Source organism: Carlito syrichta, unplaced genomic scaffold (assembly GCF_000164805.1).
Source record: "Carlito syrichta isolate Samal-C Ts95f unplaced genomic scaffold, Tarsius_syrichta-2.0.1 Scaffold305573, whole genome shotgun sequence".
In the NCBI taxonomy this organism is placed as follows: Eukaryota; Metazoa; Chordata; class Mammalia; order Primates; family Tarsiidae; genus Carlito; species Carlito syrichta.
The window spans coordinates 56,295-72,551 of NW_007249669.1; the positions used below are offsets into that span (position 1 = coordinate 56,295).

A 16,257-nucleotide genomic window follows, 5' to 3' on the forward strand; every position below is an offset into this window, starting at 1 on the left:
AAAATCTTGAATTTTGCAGCAACCCGGATGGAACTAGAGTCTATAATATTGAGTGACCTCTCACAGAAACAAAGATCTGAGTATCACATGTTCTCACTCATAGAGTGGACCTTGAACATCCAGTGTAATACTATAAGAAAATGACTGACAGTGGTGGGAAACTATGGGGGGGGAGGGGAAGGAAGATAGGATTAATGGTAGTAAATATCTGTCTGGGGATGGGGAGACCCTCTTATCAACAAGGTCGCCTGATCGAAGCATATTTGTATACCTAACCCTTAACTGTACCCCACAATATCACAATAAAAAAATATTGATAAAAAATGACAACTAAACAAATAAACTCCTTGCTTAAAAAAAAAAAAGAATAACTACACAAGATATGGATTCAACCTAAGTGTCTATCAATGAATGAATGCATTTGTTAATGTGGTCTAGATATACAAGGAAATACTCTTCAGCTTTGAAAAGGAAGTCCTGTCATATGGGACAACATGAATGAACCTGCAGGATACTATGCTAGATGCATAAGCCAGGTACAGAAAGACAAATATTGCATGATCTCACTGACATTAGGAATCCAAAAAAGTCAAACTCAGAGTCACAGAGAGTGACAGAAAAGCAGAGTCACAGAGAGTTAGAATGATGGTTTCCAAGGGCGGTGGGGGTGGGAAGGGAGTTGGAGAGATATTAGTCAAAGGAAGCAAAGTTTCAGTTAAATAGGAGGAATAAATTCTGGAGATCTATTGTAAAACATGGTGACTACAGTTAGTAACAATGTATTACATACTTGAAAATTGCTGACCAGATAGTATCTTTGGGAGGCCTAGGCAAAGGGATTGATTGCTTGAACCCAGGAGTTCAAGACCAGCCTGCGCAACATAGTGAAACCTCATCTCAAAATAAATAAATATATAAAGTTTTTTTTAAAAGAAATAGTTTTAAAAATTGCTAAGAAAGTAGATTTTATTCTCTAGGCCAGGCATGATGACTCAAACCTGTAATCCCAGCACTTTGGGAGGCAGAAGTGAGAGGACTGCCTGAACAGAGGGGTTCGAGACCAGCCTGGGGAACTTAGCAAGATCTCGTCGTTATAGCAACAAAAAAAATAATTTAGCCAGGCATAGTGGCATTCAACTGTAATTTCAGCTGAAGTAGAAGAATCTCCTGAGCCCAGCAGGTTGAGGTGGCGGTAGCTGTGATCACGCCACTGCACTCCAGCCTGGGCAACAGAGTGAGACTGACTGAAAAAAAAAAGTATTCTCATCACAAAACATGATAAGTATATGAGGTAATGATATGTTAACTAGTTTGATTTATATATATATATAAGTTTTATCTCTCAATTTAATAAATAAATTTTTAGCAGGGCTCGGTGGCTCAGCCTGTAATCCCGCGCCTTTGGGAGGCTGAAGTGAGTGGATTGCCTGAGCCCACAGGTTCGAGACACGCCTGGGCAACTTGGCGAGACCTCATCTCTACAATAAATCAAAAAACTAGCCTGGCGTGGTAGCGCGTGTCTGTAGTTCCAGCTCCTTGGAAGGCTGAGGCGGAAGGATCGCTGGAGCCCAGCAGGTCGAGGCTGCGGTGGCTGGGAGCGGCCACTGCACTCCAGTCTGGGTGACAGAGTGAGACTCCAACTCAAAAAAATAAATAAATAAACAAAAATAAAAATAAAAAATAAATTTTCAAAGTCAAAAAAGTAATATTTCTTGAGCACTTAGGTTGTGTCAGGTGTGCTTAATCCTTCCTTCCAAGGACCTTAATGAGGCAGGGAGATTTTTATCTCCCATTTTGCAGATGGGAAAAAGAAAGCACAGAAAGGTGGTGTAAAAATGGCTAAGATCGCACAACTTGTAATCAGCAGTGCCAGGATTAAATTCCAGAAGCCTGGCTTAAGTTTGCATGTTCTTAACCATGAGACTATTTTTTAAAAATATATAACCATTAAAAAATGGAACCCATGCTAATGAGTGAAAATTAGTAGAGATGGGGAAAGAAGGTGTCATCAGTTTTTATTACTACATTCCCTAAATGTGACTCATTTGAAAAAAACTTGTGGTAATATGAGGATGGGAGCAGTGTAACAACGAGATCCTGAGAGATGAAGAAAAGAGGGCTGAATGTTGCTCGCCATCCCTTCCCCCATGCATGCCCCATCCCCCTGACATTCAAATCCTGCTTGACACCCTCAGAGTGTGCCACTCCTGGCCTTCCCCTGCTGAAAATGGCTTCAAGGGGGGGATCATGTTATAATCACTAAATTCTAGAGCTGAGCTCATGCAGAGTTCCCCAGTTGCAAGGGGTTCTCAAATACAGGGACCCACAAGCTATTTCCAACACTTGACCCAACCTAATGGAAATCATGCATTCATCTGGGAACAGGACCAAGTCCTGAGTATTTAAAATGTTCCATTTCCATGCTTAGAGCTGGAATTAGCACTTGAAAAAGTCTGCATTAAATGCCTGGCACAGAGAAGATGCTTGGGAAGCATTTGTCTCCTTACCCTCCTCATAATCTCTTCAAAAAAACTCCTGACTCCCTGGGAAACATCTCCCCTCAAATGCATAGAATGATGTGGGACTGTTCAAAGAGACAGACCAGCCTCCTCCCTCGCCACCCAGGTTCTTTTACTGCTCAGAAAAATCTGATGTGTAGATCACATCTTGGGAAAGAGCCCACAGCCCTTACCTGTGGATGGTGGAGGTATTCCTCATGTTGAAGCTGGAGGAGCTGATCCTCTCCAGAAATGCCTGGGCCAGCTCTGGGGTGATGTCATAGACTGTGTCCAGCTGCTTGGTGGCATTGTCATAGCTGATAAACAGCCCAATCTAGCGTACAAAGACAGAAAGGTCAGTGAGGAAGGCATAAGTGACCCAGTATAGCCCCACTCTGGTGGTCTGAGCTATGCCCCAACCCCAGACACTTAGATACACCACCCGATTTTCATTGTCATTGATTTACCAATTTTTTTTTTTTTTTTTTGAGTCGAGTCTCACTCTGTCCCCAGGCTGGAGTGCAGTGGCACAATCACGGCTCACCACAGCCTCAACTAAGCTCAGGTGATCCTTCTGCCTCAGCCTCCTGAGTAGCTGAGATTATAGGCATGTACCACCACATGGGGCTAAATTTTTTTATTTTTATTTTTTGTGTGGAGATAAGGTCTCAGTATATTGCCCCAGCTTGTCTCAAACTCCTGGGCTCAAGCAGTCCTTCCACCTCAGCCTCCCAAAGTGCAGGGATTATAGGCATGAGCCATCAAACCCAGTGTCATTTATTTCTTAATGATCTGTAACTGTTGCTTTGGTTTCCTCTTCAACTCCACTGTTACTTAAGAAAGTTATTATTTTTTAATATCTGAGTCATTGGACTTTTCAAAACTAATCTTTACACATTCATTCTTAGATTTATTATATTAAATGCACACCACAAATTTTCTGCGTTGAAGAATCAGAATTTTTTATTTTTTTTATTTTTTTTTATTTTTTTAATTTTTTTGAGTTGGAGTCTCACTCTGTCGCCCAGACTGGACTGCAGTGGCCGCTCCCGGCCACCGCAGCCTCAACCTGCTGGGCTCCGGCGATCCTTCCACCTCAGCCTTCCAAGTAGCTGGAACTACAGGCGCGCACTACCATGCCCGGCTAAGTTTTTTATTTATTGTAGAGATGAGGTCTCACCAAGTTGCCCAGGCGGGTCTCAAACCCGCGGGCTCAGGCAATCCGCTCACCTCAGCCTCCCAAAGCGTGGGATTACAGGCTGAGCCAGAATTTTTTAATAGATAAGCAAGTTTATAAGTGATAGATCACTCTTAAGTGGACCCTGAACATATTATTATGGTAACATAATACTGTAAGAAAGGAATTGGCAGTAGCCAGAAACTGCCAGGGGAGGGAGGGGGGCATATAACATCAATAAGGATACCTGATCTCAAATTAGGCAAAGTGGGGACCAAAGGGAGGCCCAAATTTTACCTATGAGATGACCACTTGTATACCTAATCCTGAATTGTAACCCACATCTTTAAAATAAAATAAAATTTAAACAACAAAATAAATAAGTGATGGAAAAGAATATGTGTTCTCTTTGTAAGACACAAAGTTTGGTGTGTGTATATATGTATATATACATATATACACATACATATATATATTATGTCTCTCTGTGTATGTGTATTACTTTATTAAGTATACTATTCTCTACATGCTTGTTCCTCTTTTGTCTGCATGTCCACGGGTGGCACGTTAAAGTCTGCTGCTGCTATTGAGCTCCTACCCATTTTTCCTTGTATTTCCAACAGATTTTGCATCCTATATTTTGAGGCATTGTTATTGTGTTTAAAGGAGCTCACTGAGTTGTCTCTCCTTTGTAGATTGTACTTTTTGTTCATATAATATCCCTCTTAAGGCTGGTACTCTTGGCTTCCCCTCCCTTCTCTACATTTTTAAAGACTGAAAAATGAAAAATGGATGCTTGATCTTAACATTTCCCCTAGAGGCCCAGTCTTCTAAGAATTTAACCTGTATTCAATTTCAGAAAGTCACTCAACATTGGGAGAGTGAATGAGGGGGGAGGGCTGACCCTAGAACTGGGGGCTACAAAAATTAGAAGATGCTGGAAATAGTCCCAGCCTCCCTGGTAAAAGAGAAGAACCTCATTCTGCCTCTGGATTCATAATAACCAGACATTGTTGGGTCAACAGGTCCTTGAATGAGCCAGTCATTTGGTGCAAACATTTATCTCCCAGCCAGGAGAAGGTCAGGGCACATGTGATTTTTTTTTAATGGAGGTAAGCCCCAAACTCTTCCTGAATGCCCCTATGTTGGTAGAATTCTTTGGAGAGCTGCATTCCAGAATCATGATGCCCAAAGGATTTTAGTATCATTGGGTCAACATCAGAAGAAGGAAAGAGACAAGTTGACTAGTGAGTTAAGTAACCTTAGGCCATGGACATTTCTCCACTGTTAACTCTGCAGTTAAAATCTAATCATTGTTCATGCTGACTTAGCTATAAATATAAATAGCTATAAATATAAGTAGTTATTAATCCATGTTGCTTTTGGTTTGCATTCATACTCCCAAAGACAGAAACTTCTCTCTTTCTTTCTCTCTCTCTCTCTCTCCCCCCCCCCTCCTTTTCTGAGTACAAACATACCTTTAAATGACTTTTGGTTCATAGTCAACTATTCCTTTGTATCCTGTATATTCACATTAGAGCTATCTTCATTGTCCACAATTTTCTTTTCTTTTCTTAGCTCTTCTATACTAAAACACCATCCTATGACTGACCACTTGAGACTTTGTTCCAATAGTTTTCTGTGGAGGCCCAAGATATATTAGCAATTGTTCAAGTTCCAAGGCACCTTGACTGGTTGGCTGAACATCAGAGGTTGAAAGAACACTATCCCAGGTGTATTGGTGATGGGGACATAGAAATGTACTTTTCCAACTTACTTCTACAGGACTAATTTTCATAATTTCTTCAAATGATAGGTGAACCATGTATCTGCCCAAAATCCATAAGTTTTCTGCACTGACCCATGAAGCAAAGTCATCTACAAAAAAATGAATACATGAATAAATAAGTAAATAAATAAAGAGAAGCCTTTACACTGGTATGTGATAGTAGTCAACAGCATCTTTGGTGTTGGGCATCCTTCTTGCATTCATTAATTCATCATGAATTCATTCAACAGGCATATACTGAGAGCCTACCTGTGAGACTCTATGCTACACACAGGACATGATCTCTGATGCCACCACCTGGAGATCCAGCATCCCCTGGGAGCTTAGTAGAAATGCAGATTGTTTTTGTAATACTTAAGATTACAAAATATAATTTTAGTTCAATTAGTTACTAAATAATCTGGCAACTTGAAATATATTTGACTCTCTTTCATTACTCCCATAATAATGATGATCATCCTTATAATCAACATGTCACTATATACCTCCCAAATGTTCTCCCAATCTCTATTTGCAGTGGCCCTTCTCTCCACCCAGAATGACTTTCCTCAATCCTTCTGCATCCAAATCCCACCCTCAAGATCAAGCTCCAACTTTCTCTTCCTTAAAGCCTTCTCTTACCTCCTTCACCAGAAATACTTTCTCCTTCCTCTGAGTTCCCAGAGGGCTCTCTCTGTCATCCTGTTCTGGCATGTGAAATTCCCTATAACTGAGATGTCAGTAGGACTTTCAAACCAATCATGTTCAGGATCCACCCCCAAGTTCCACTGAGCTGGAATTGGCCACCACTGCCCCCCAGTCCTTTAGTAAAAGATATTTACACTCAACCACATTAGATTGGTGGCATTCGGGAAAATGAAAGAAATAGGAAACATTTATAGGGTGTGGTGAATCTGTCACCAAGAGCTGTTGCAGAAGCCATGGGCAATAACAGATACCCAACCAAGATGGAGACGTCAGGCCAGATGAAGTAGTTCACTCCTATAATCCCAGCACTCTGGAAAGCTGAAGCCAGAAGATTGCTTGGGCCCGGGAATTCAAGACCAGACTGGGCAACATAACAAGACATCATCTCTACAAAAAAACTGAAAAATTAGCCAGGCATGGTAGTGCGTACCGGTAATCCCAGCTACTTGGAGGGCTGAGCTAGGAGGATCACCTCAGCCTGGAGGTCAAGGCTGTGGTGAGCCATGATTGTGCCACTGCACTCCATCCTGGGCAACTGAGTGAGAACTCAACTCAGAAAAAGTTGGGGGGGGGGAGAGTTAGCTTTTGCATGGGCTGAAGGACAAGAACAAAGGGGGGGTCCTCCCACAACCCTGGAATCAGAGATATTGGGGTGAACACAGTCAGACTCTCTATGATCCCCTAGAAGAGGACTCTAGACATTTGCCTTGGTTATTAGAGGAAAGTGTGGCCCCAGAGGGCTAGAGAGTTTTGAGGGTAGAATCACAAAATTCACCCAGCACAAAAATGAGTTGTTCATTATTTAACTGATGATTAATTACAAACTGTATTTCTGCAGATCAATGGTTCCCAAGCTTGGGATATTTTTAATAGCCAAAGTATTTCTAGTTACCTCATGAAACTTCATGAAAAAAATTGTTAATGTCCAAATATAATTAATTTTAATTCACTGTAGTTTAATAATAAAACAAACCATATAGGAATTTTAGGAGGAAAGGCTGTGCCTAATTAAACTCTGGCAATAAAGACAGGGAAGTCTTGAGGTTGAGTGACTTTCTCACAGTTACACAGTGTGAGGCTGAGATTCCTGGAGGCCATAATTATGCACCAGGCTGAAGGAATTCTACTCTGCATTTGAGACATTGATTATTATGTTGTTTAATGTTCATTAGACACAAATCTCAGAGCCTAATTCCAGGAAAAGGGCCGACTGGCATTCTCTACACCCCAATCCCACTGGGTATCTTTATGGTTCCCCCACACCAAGCTCATTCCCACCTCAGGGCCTTTGTACACACTGTTCCCTCTGCCTGGAATGCCATTTCTCACATGACTGACTCCTTCTTCTCATTTTGGTCTTAATTCAAACATCACCCACCCGAGAAGTCTTCCTTAATCCAGGGGTTGGCACCTATAGCCTGTGGGCCAAACTCGGCCCACCACCTGTCTTGATATCGCCCGTGGGCCAAGAATAGCTTTTACATTTTTAATCAGTTAAAAGGAAAATCCAAAGAAGAATGATATTTGGTGACATGAAAATTATATGAATTTCAAATCTCAGTGTCCATGAATAAAGTTTTATTGAGACACAGCTGCTATATCAGAGCTGAACGAGACAGTGAGGATAGGCTCACAAAGCCTAAAATATTTACTGTGGCCCCTACAGAAAACATCTGGCAAACCCTCTTCTAGTCTAAAGTACCTGTAGTAATCATTTCCATGACATTTATCCATTTTATTTTCTTTATAGCAATTGCCAGTATCTTTTTCTTCCTTTTATTTTTATTTATTTATTTATTTATTTTTTTTTTTTTTTTGAGTCGGAGTCTCACTCTGTCACCCAGACTGGAGTGCAGTGACACAATCATGACTCACCACAGCCTTGACCTCCCAGGTTTAGGCAATCACTCCACCTCAGCCTCCCAAGTAGCTGAGACTACAAGCACATGCCATCACACCTGGCTATTTTTTTTCTTATTATTATTATTTCTTGTAGAGACAAGGTCTCACTATGTTGCCTAGATTGGTCTCAAACTCCTAGACTCAATCGATCCTCCCACCTCGGCCACCCAAAGACTGGGATTACAGGCGTGACTCACTGTGCCCCACCTCTTTTTCTTTTCTTTTCTTTTCTTTCTTTCTTTCTTTTTTTTTTTTAGGTTGGAGTCTCACTCTGTCACCCAGGCTATAGTGCAGTGGCATGCTCATGGCCACCGCAGCCTCAACCTGCTGGGCTCAGGTGATCCTTCCACCTCTGCCTTCCAAGTAGCCAGAACAACAGGCACACACTACCATGCCCGGCTAATTTGTTTTGATTTATTGTAGAGACGAGGTCTCGCCAAGCTGCCCGGGCTGGTCTCAAACCCACGGGGATCAAGCGATCCTCCCACCTCAGCCTCCAAAAGGCTGAGATTACAGGTGTGACTCACTGTGCCCCGCCTCTTTTTCTCTTTATTTATGTACTTTTAAAAAATTTTTTCCACCTACCCTCCCACAGTAAAACAATAGAGCCGTGAAAACAGAGATTTTGTGTTATTTTCTTCTCTATCCTCAGCTACTGACACATAGTAGGCTCTTTTAAAAGTGTTTGAAAGTTTGTTCTATTTGCATTACTGACAGGAAAATTTAAAAAGTTGAAGCCATCTGAGAAATTGCTTGCCTTCCTCATCTATACAACCATTCTTTTCTTTTTTTCCAATTGTGTTAAAATATACATAGCATAATCACTTTTAAGTGTACAGTTGAGGGGTAGTAAGTACACTCACATTGTTGTGCAACTGTCACCACCATCCATCCAGAATTTTTTGCATCTTGCAAAACCAAAACTCTACCACCATTCTAACTTCAATCTCTGTGAATTTGACTACTCTAGGGCACACTAGGATTTTAATAAACATCTATCAAATAAACAAATCCTGATCTATTTCTGCTTTGGTTGCCAGGAAGCTCAGAGTTAAATTTCTGTGCTTTATTACCTATATTTTCTAACAAAACTATCTTGGCTCACTTTAATATATATTTTGTATAAAGATTTTGAACTTGCAAGCCTATACTAAAGGTTCTCATTGAATCTAAGATGCTATCATTATTTATGTCTCACTAAAAAAACTAGGGCATGCCAATGATTATAAGATACAGACACATCATTATTTCAGAGACTTCAACATGTGCAAAGTGCATTTGTGAAATGGGGGTATATGTTTCATTCCATACACCACATCAAACACTTTTTGGAAGTGGCAGGGGGTGGCAAAAATCATAAGAGACAATGAAATCAAACCCACATTTTCAGAGATGAAGCACTTCTTTGAGGATGTACTTCCCCAAAAAGTGACCCCACCTCAAAGCACAGGCTCACCAGTGGCATTGGAGGAAGTCTGCAGTATCTCGGTCATCCAGGAGTAGAGTGCTCTCTGGGAATGAGCAGAGGTTTGGTCGTAGAGATCTTTGAACACTGCAGATCTAAATAACACAAGCACAGTATTAATTAATAACAAACAGATGGAGGCTGCTTTACAAGGGAGTCAGAACAGCAAATTGTGCCACAGCTGTCTTATTACTACCCTTCCCACCCCTCTGCTACATGTAGCTATTTCTCCCATTCTCCTCTTCCCCTTCACAGCTAAACATCTTCCAAAGAGTGCTCTATACATACTGTCTTCACTTGCTTCCTTTTGCTCCTATTGGTGGGGGGAGGGGAGACAGCTTTATTGAGAAACAATTCCCATATCCTACAATTTATCCACTTAAAGTGTACAACTCGATGCTTTTCAGTGTATCCCCAGAGTTGTGCAACCATCATAACAAACAATTTTAGAACATTTGAAGCACCTCAAAGGCAACCCCATCCATATTCTTAGATATCACCCCTCAACTCCCAAGTCCCTTCACCTCCTAGGATCCATTAATCTACTTTCTGCCTCCATAGATTACCTGTTCTAGAAACTTCCTATAAATGGTGTCCTACAGTATGTAGTCCTGTGTCTTGCAATCTTGAAGCATGATGTTTTCAAGATTCATGCATGGTGAAGCATGTATCAGTACTTCAGTCCTATTTATGATCAAATAATATTCCATCAAATGAATAGACTATATTTTGTTTGGTGAACATTTTTGTCTTTTATGAAAAATGCTGCTATAAAATCAGCATACCAGTTTTTGTGTGCATATGGTATGTCTCAATGTCTCTTGGGTATACATGCAGGAGCGGAACTGCTGGGTTAAATAGCAACTCTGTTGAACCTCTTGAGGAGCTGCTAGACTGTTTGTAAAGCAGCTGCACCATTGTATATATTCCCAGAAGCAGTACAAGAAGATTCTGATTCCTGCACATACTCGTCAACACCTGTAATTCTCTGATATTTTGATTACAGACCTCTTGCTGGATGTGAAGTGTCCTGGTCACTTTTCTTTTCTTTTTTTTTTCTGAGTTGGAGTCTCACTCTGTTGCCCAGACTAGAGTGCAGTGACTGCTCCCGGCCACCACAGCCTCGACCTGCTGGGTTCCGGCAATCCTTCCACCACAGCCTTCTAAGTAGCCAGAATTACATGCATGCACTACCACGCTCGGCTGATTTTTTTTTATTTATTGTAGAGATGAGGTCTTGCTGCCCAGGGGGGTCTCGAACCCGCGGGCTCAGGCAATCCACTCACCTCAGCCTCCCAAAGGCACGGGATTACAGGCTGAGCCACCGAGCCCGGCTACTGGTCACTTTTCAAACCACTGCAATCCAGTTTTCCCAGATGCGGTTTCACCACATCAGTCCTTGTGACCCAAGTCACCAATGACCTCCTTCTGGTCATAGTCAGAGGTCCTCTTTGGTCCTAATAGGACTTTCTCTTTCACAGCATTTGGTACTGACCATCCCTCTTGCTCATCCTGCGAAACAGCTGAGTCTCCTCCTCCTGGAAGTCTTCCCTCACCCCCACTTACCACCACTGAATATCAATTCACCAACAGCCCATTCACCAACATTTTCTAAGCTTCAATTTTATTGCTGTTTCTCCTCCAGCCATTTTATATGTGAATAGACAAACTTTCCCTTAAGCTCAATGTAATGTCTTCTCTAATTTTTTTTTTATTTTTCTTAAAAGCAAGAGTAGATGTACAGGCAGGGGCAGGGACTGGGACAAGATACAGTTCTTTTTTAAAAAATGATAAATATCATTTAAGGGAAAGCTTGCTCATTTGTAAAATATTGGTTCTATCATCCCCTAGGAGTCTGACCTAGGGCAAGTCATTTAGTCTCTCTGTGCCTTAATTTCCTCATCTGAAAAATGGGAATGGGATTAATGGCATGATCCTCACAAGGAGAAGAGGGCAGAATAGAATGGGAAGGGGAAAGAATTGGGGTTCCAAAGACATGGATTGAGTTAAGATAAAGACAAATTCTACAGGGTCACCTCAGAGACACTGTCCCTTCTCTAGCCCTCAGTTTATTTATCTATGACTGAAGGGGTTGGCTTACATGGTGCCCATTAGAGTGGAAGTAGGGGCATATTCCAGACTCTCTACTCAAGAGCTGGGCATCTGGAGTTGGGCAATGTTACATCTATATTGTTCTTCCTCTTTCTGTATACAAGTCTGCAAGGCTCATAACCTGCCCCCTAGGTATTATTCAGGATCTACATGAAGCTAGGTTTTGTAGTGGACATCTGTGGGCTTTGTCCAGCATCCATCCCCCTTTTCTCATAACAGCACCTTTTTTTTTTTTTTTTTTTTAGAAAACATCTCATTTCTTCCACTCTTGGTCCATGTTGTTCGGGTTGGGTTTTGACCTACATCTAAGCCATTCAAAACATATTAGATCCTAGCCGGGCTCGGTGGCTCAGCCTGTAATCCCGCGCCTTTGGGAGGCTGAGGTGAGTGAATTGCCTGAGCCCGCGGGTTCGAGACCCGCCTGGGCAGTGAGACCTCATCTCTACAATAAATCAAAAAATCAGCTGGGTGTGGTGGCGCATGCCTGTAATTCCGGCTACTCGGAAGGCTGAGGCGGAAGGATCGCTGGAGCCCAGCAGGCCGAGGCTGCGGTGGCCGGGAGCGGCCACTGCACTCCAGTCTGGACGACAGAGTGAGACTCCAACTCAAAAAAAAAAAAAACATATTAGATCCCCTTAGTCACAGTCATTGGCCCAAGAATGGGCATATGACTCAGTTTGGACCAATAGAAATCAAGTCTAAGACTTTGCTTGGAACTGGTGGAAAGAGAAATTCTGTCTCTTCTGGACTGGACATTCTAAGAAGCAGGCCAATCTGCTTGGGCTACATGTGGAAAGAGCCAGCCTGAGATGAGGCCAACCCACAGGAGGAAGGGCAGAGAAATAATGAGTCAAAGACATTCCTAATGTCATAATTTGAGCCTCTGGATCCAACTGTGCCTGAAGCCAGCCCTTACACCTAAAACTATTCAATTACATCATCCAATAATCCCCTTTTTGGTTCAAGCCCGTTTGAATGAGTTTTTCTGTCACTTGCAATCAGGTGAGCAGTGACCAATAAACTCCCTCTCCCAAAGACGTTCGTGCCATCACCACGCCCATCCTCATACAGCCTGAGTGAGTGGAAGAGGGAGGAGACACTGGATTTAAAAGGGATGGTGTTTTGGCATGCTGAGCAAAAGGCTTTTATGTGTTTTATGTCTTGGTCAAAACAGACACCAGGAAGACAAAAATGAGGTCAGTATATTATCTGTTTTTCCTACAGTCCTTTAGCTGCAAAATTAAAATTAAAAGAATATCCCATGCTGCTGTCATCATATTGGTCCTTCCCTGTTTCTAAATTATTGTAGATTTAGAAAGAGCCTTGCAAGGATGTAAGGGATGTAAAGTGTTACAATTAGTAAAAGGAGGGAATTGGAGGTAACAACGCCTAGGGCCCTCTGAGTCCTAGACACAGCCCTCTAATTTTGCGTCCCTCAAAGTGTAATCTCATACAGAACTGGATGCTAACAAAGATGAGCTGGCATGGCATCCAAAAGGGAGGAGTTCTCCTCTTTCTGTGCTCTGTTACTCCTGTTGTCCCTCAAGGAGAGTCTCCATTTAGTGCCAGTGAATCTTTCACATACACTCAGCTCCTTTTTTTTTTTTTTTTTTGAGTTGGAGTCTCACTCTGTTGCCCAGGCTGGAGTGCAGTGGCATGCCCACGGCCACCCCAGCATTGACCCACTAGGCTCTGGCAATCCTTCCGCCTCAGCCTTTTAAGTAGCCGGAACTACAGGCACACACTACCACGCCTGGATAGTTTTTTTGTTTTTTTTTTTACTGTAGAGATGAAGTCTCACCAAACTGCCCAGGCTGTTCTCAAACCCATGTGCTCAGACAACCCCCTCACCTCGGCCTCCCAAAGTGCTGGGATTACAGGGTTGAGTCATTGCACCCGGCCTTCAGCTCCTTTTTTAATTAAGAGAACAGTTCCCAAGCTTAGAGCTTTGGTGCTATAGATTAAATGTTTGTGCTCCCCCAAAAATCATAATCCCCAAGGTTATTCAGGGGTTATCAGGTCATGAAGCTGGAGCCATCACGAATGGGATTAATGGCCTTTTTTATTATTATTATTTTTAATGGCCTTTTAAAAGAGACACCAGAGAGTTCCCTTGCTTCTTTCACCATGTGAGGACACAGCAGGAAGATGCCTTCTATAAACAGGAAGCAAGTCCTCATCACACACCGAATCGGTCCAGTCTCTGGACTGTGAGAAAGACATATTTGTTGTGAGGACCAAAGGGCGGCCCAAACTTTACCTACACGATGACCACTTGCATACCTAATCCTGAATTGTACCCCATATCTTTAAAATAAAGTAATTTTTTTTAAAAAGAGAGATATATTTGTTGTTTAAGCCACCAGTCTATGGTATCATTGTGTTAGCAACCCAAAATGACTAAGACACTCAAGCAACATATCTAGCTAGGACTTTGTGACACTTGTTTTTTGCACTAGATTTATTTTCATGGTTACTTTTACTTAAGACAAAGGATACTAGCTTCCAATTTTTAGTAATGATACCAACTTTACTTTTACAACAAATATTTTTAATGAAAAAGAATAAATCACTATAAAGAAAAACACAAAGTAAAATAATAATACAGGTGGTATGTAGGTATGGCAAAAATTGTGAGAATGGTACCAAAATGACTGAAATGTGGGAGACTTTTAATCAAATCATCTCTCAACTCTACTGAGTTTAAGCTTCTGCTCCAGAACTGGAATATCAGCCTGTCCCCATCTGTCTTCTCCCTGCTGCCAGGTAATACCACCTTGAGGTCCCACAACAGCCACTGAGGGTTAGTGTGTGGTGTGAAGATGTGGGAGGATGCACTCACAGGTTCTTAAAGGCATCCTCACGCAGGTCCCGGGGGAGCCTCTCCGTGATGTCCGGTTGGAGAAAGCTGCCTGAGGAACCCCGAAGCACCCTGCCCAGGATCTCCACACACTCCAGGGAGTTCAACACCTGGAAACACCTCTCCAGTGTGATGAGAAACAGGCTGCGGTTCACTCCAGGGCTCTGCAAGGCTTGTTCCCGAATTTCTCCCACATCGATGACAATGTCTTTCAGGTCCTAAAGCAATGAGAGAAGCTACAGTTGCCTTGAGAGCTGCCTTGATTTGGAGGCCCTGAGAGGGCCCACACATTGCAGCAGTGGGGACATTTGTGATCACCTTTTATCACCACGCTGCTCGTCAAAACTTCTAGAACTTTCCGTCACCTATAGAACAACGTCAAAGCCTTTACCTGCTCCACTCACTCAGGAGCCTTCTCGCTCTCCAGATACACCATGAATGTCATGCCTCAGGTTCTTGGAATTGCTGGAATCCCTTTCCCACTCCTCCTCCTTCTTCTTTTTTTTTTTTTGAGTTGGAGTCTCACTCTGTCGCCCAAACTGGATTGCAGTGGCCGCTTCCGGCCACCGCAGCCTTGCCTGCTGGGCTCTAGCGATCCTTCCGCCTCAGCCGACCGAGTAGCTGGAACTATAGGCGCGCGCTATCACGCCCGGCTGATTTTTTGATTTATTGTAGAGATGAGGTCTCGCCAAGTTGCCCAGGCGGGTCTCGAACCCGCGGGCTCAGGCAATCCACTCACCTCAGCCTCCCAAAGGCGCGGGATTACAGGCTGAACCACCGAGCCCGGCACTCCTCCTTCTTCTAAAGAAATCTAGCTCATTCTTTAAGGCTGGGCCCAGTCATCACCTCTTTAGGAAGTCTTCTCTAATCCCCTCCAATTTCCTACTTCAAATCATTATGTGCTCTCAGGGCATCCTGAACCAAAAGTGACGATGTATTAAAGAGGCTCATGTGCCTGTCTTTTCTTCAGGTCTCTGGTTCTCAACTCTGGTTGCATATCAGAATCATCTGGAAGTTTCTAGAAAGCACTAATCTCCAGCAGGCTGGGTTTGGTGGCTCATGCCTGTCATCCCAACACTTTGGGAGGCCAAGGTGGGAGGATTGTTTGAGTTCAGGAACTCAAGACCAGCCTGGACAACATAGTGAAACCTCATCTCTACAAAAAAATCAAAAAAATGAGCCCAGTATGGTGATGCACACCTATAGTCCCGCGACTCAAGAAACCGAGGCAGGAGGATTGACTGAGCCCAAGAGGTAGAGGCTGCAGTGAGCCATAATCTTGCCACTGAACTCCAGTCTGGGTGACAGAGTGCGACTCCCAGACTAAAAAAAAGTACTGATCTCCAACAAATGCTATCTGGAGTCTGATTTAACTGATCTGGGTGGAGCCTAGGCATTGATTCCAACATTTATTCAGAGTTGAGCTAGAAACATTCTTGTGACCCAAGCTATGTACAGAGTGGAGTGCCTGGTACCTAGAAGACAATGAACACATGGCCTGTTAGAATAAATGGGTGAATTAATGAATCTTTTGAACCACAGAGCCTAGAAATGCTGACAAGGCTTAGTCACCATCTGATGAATCCCTTCTTCACACTATATACCATTTACTGAGCATTGACTTCACACCAGGCACCATGCCAAACATGGAAAAAACATGCATTACCTCATTTAATTCTCATGACAGTTCTATAGGTTAAGCACCATGGGTCCTAGGGTCAGACATTCCCAGGTTCAAATCCCAGTGCCTCTGCTTATTATCTGCAT

General features: G+C 42.7%; 1 protein-coding gene across 1 annotated transcript in view; it reads right to left on the reverse strand.

Annotated features, from left to right (window-relative positions):
- The window catches only part of OTOA (otoancorin), a 76,224-nt gene that overhangs the window by 51,213 nt on the left and 8,754 nt on the right, over positions 1-16,257 (reverse strand). The window contains exons 7-10 of the mRNA XM_008061762.1: positions 14,473-14,708; positions 9,510-9,613; positions 5,453-5,553; positions 2,693-2,832 (exon numbers count right to left, since the gene is read on the reverse strand). Of these exons, the coding sequence (XP_008059953.1) occupies positions 2,693-2,832; positions 5,453-5,553; positions 9,510-9,613; positions 14,473-14,708 (581 nt within the window). The remainder of the gene's footprint in view (positions 1-2,692; positions 2,833-5,452; positions 5,554-9,509; positions 9,614-14,472; positions 14,709-16,257) is intronic.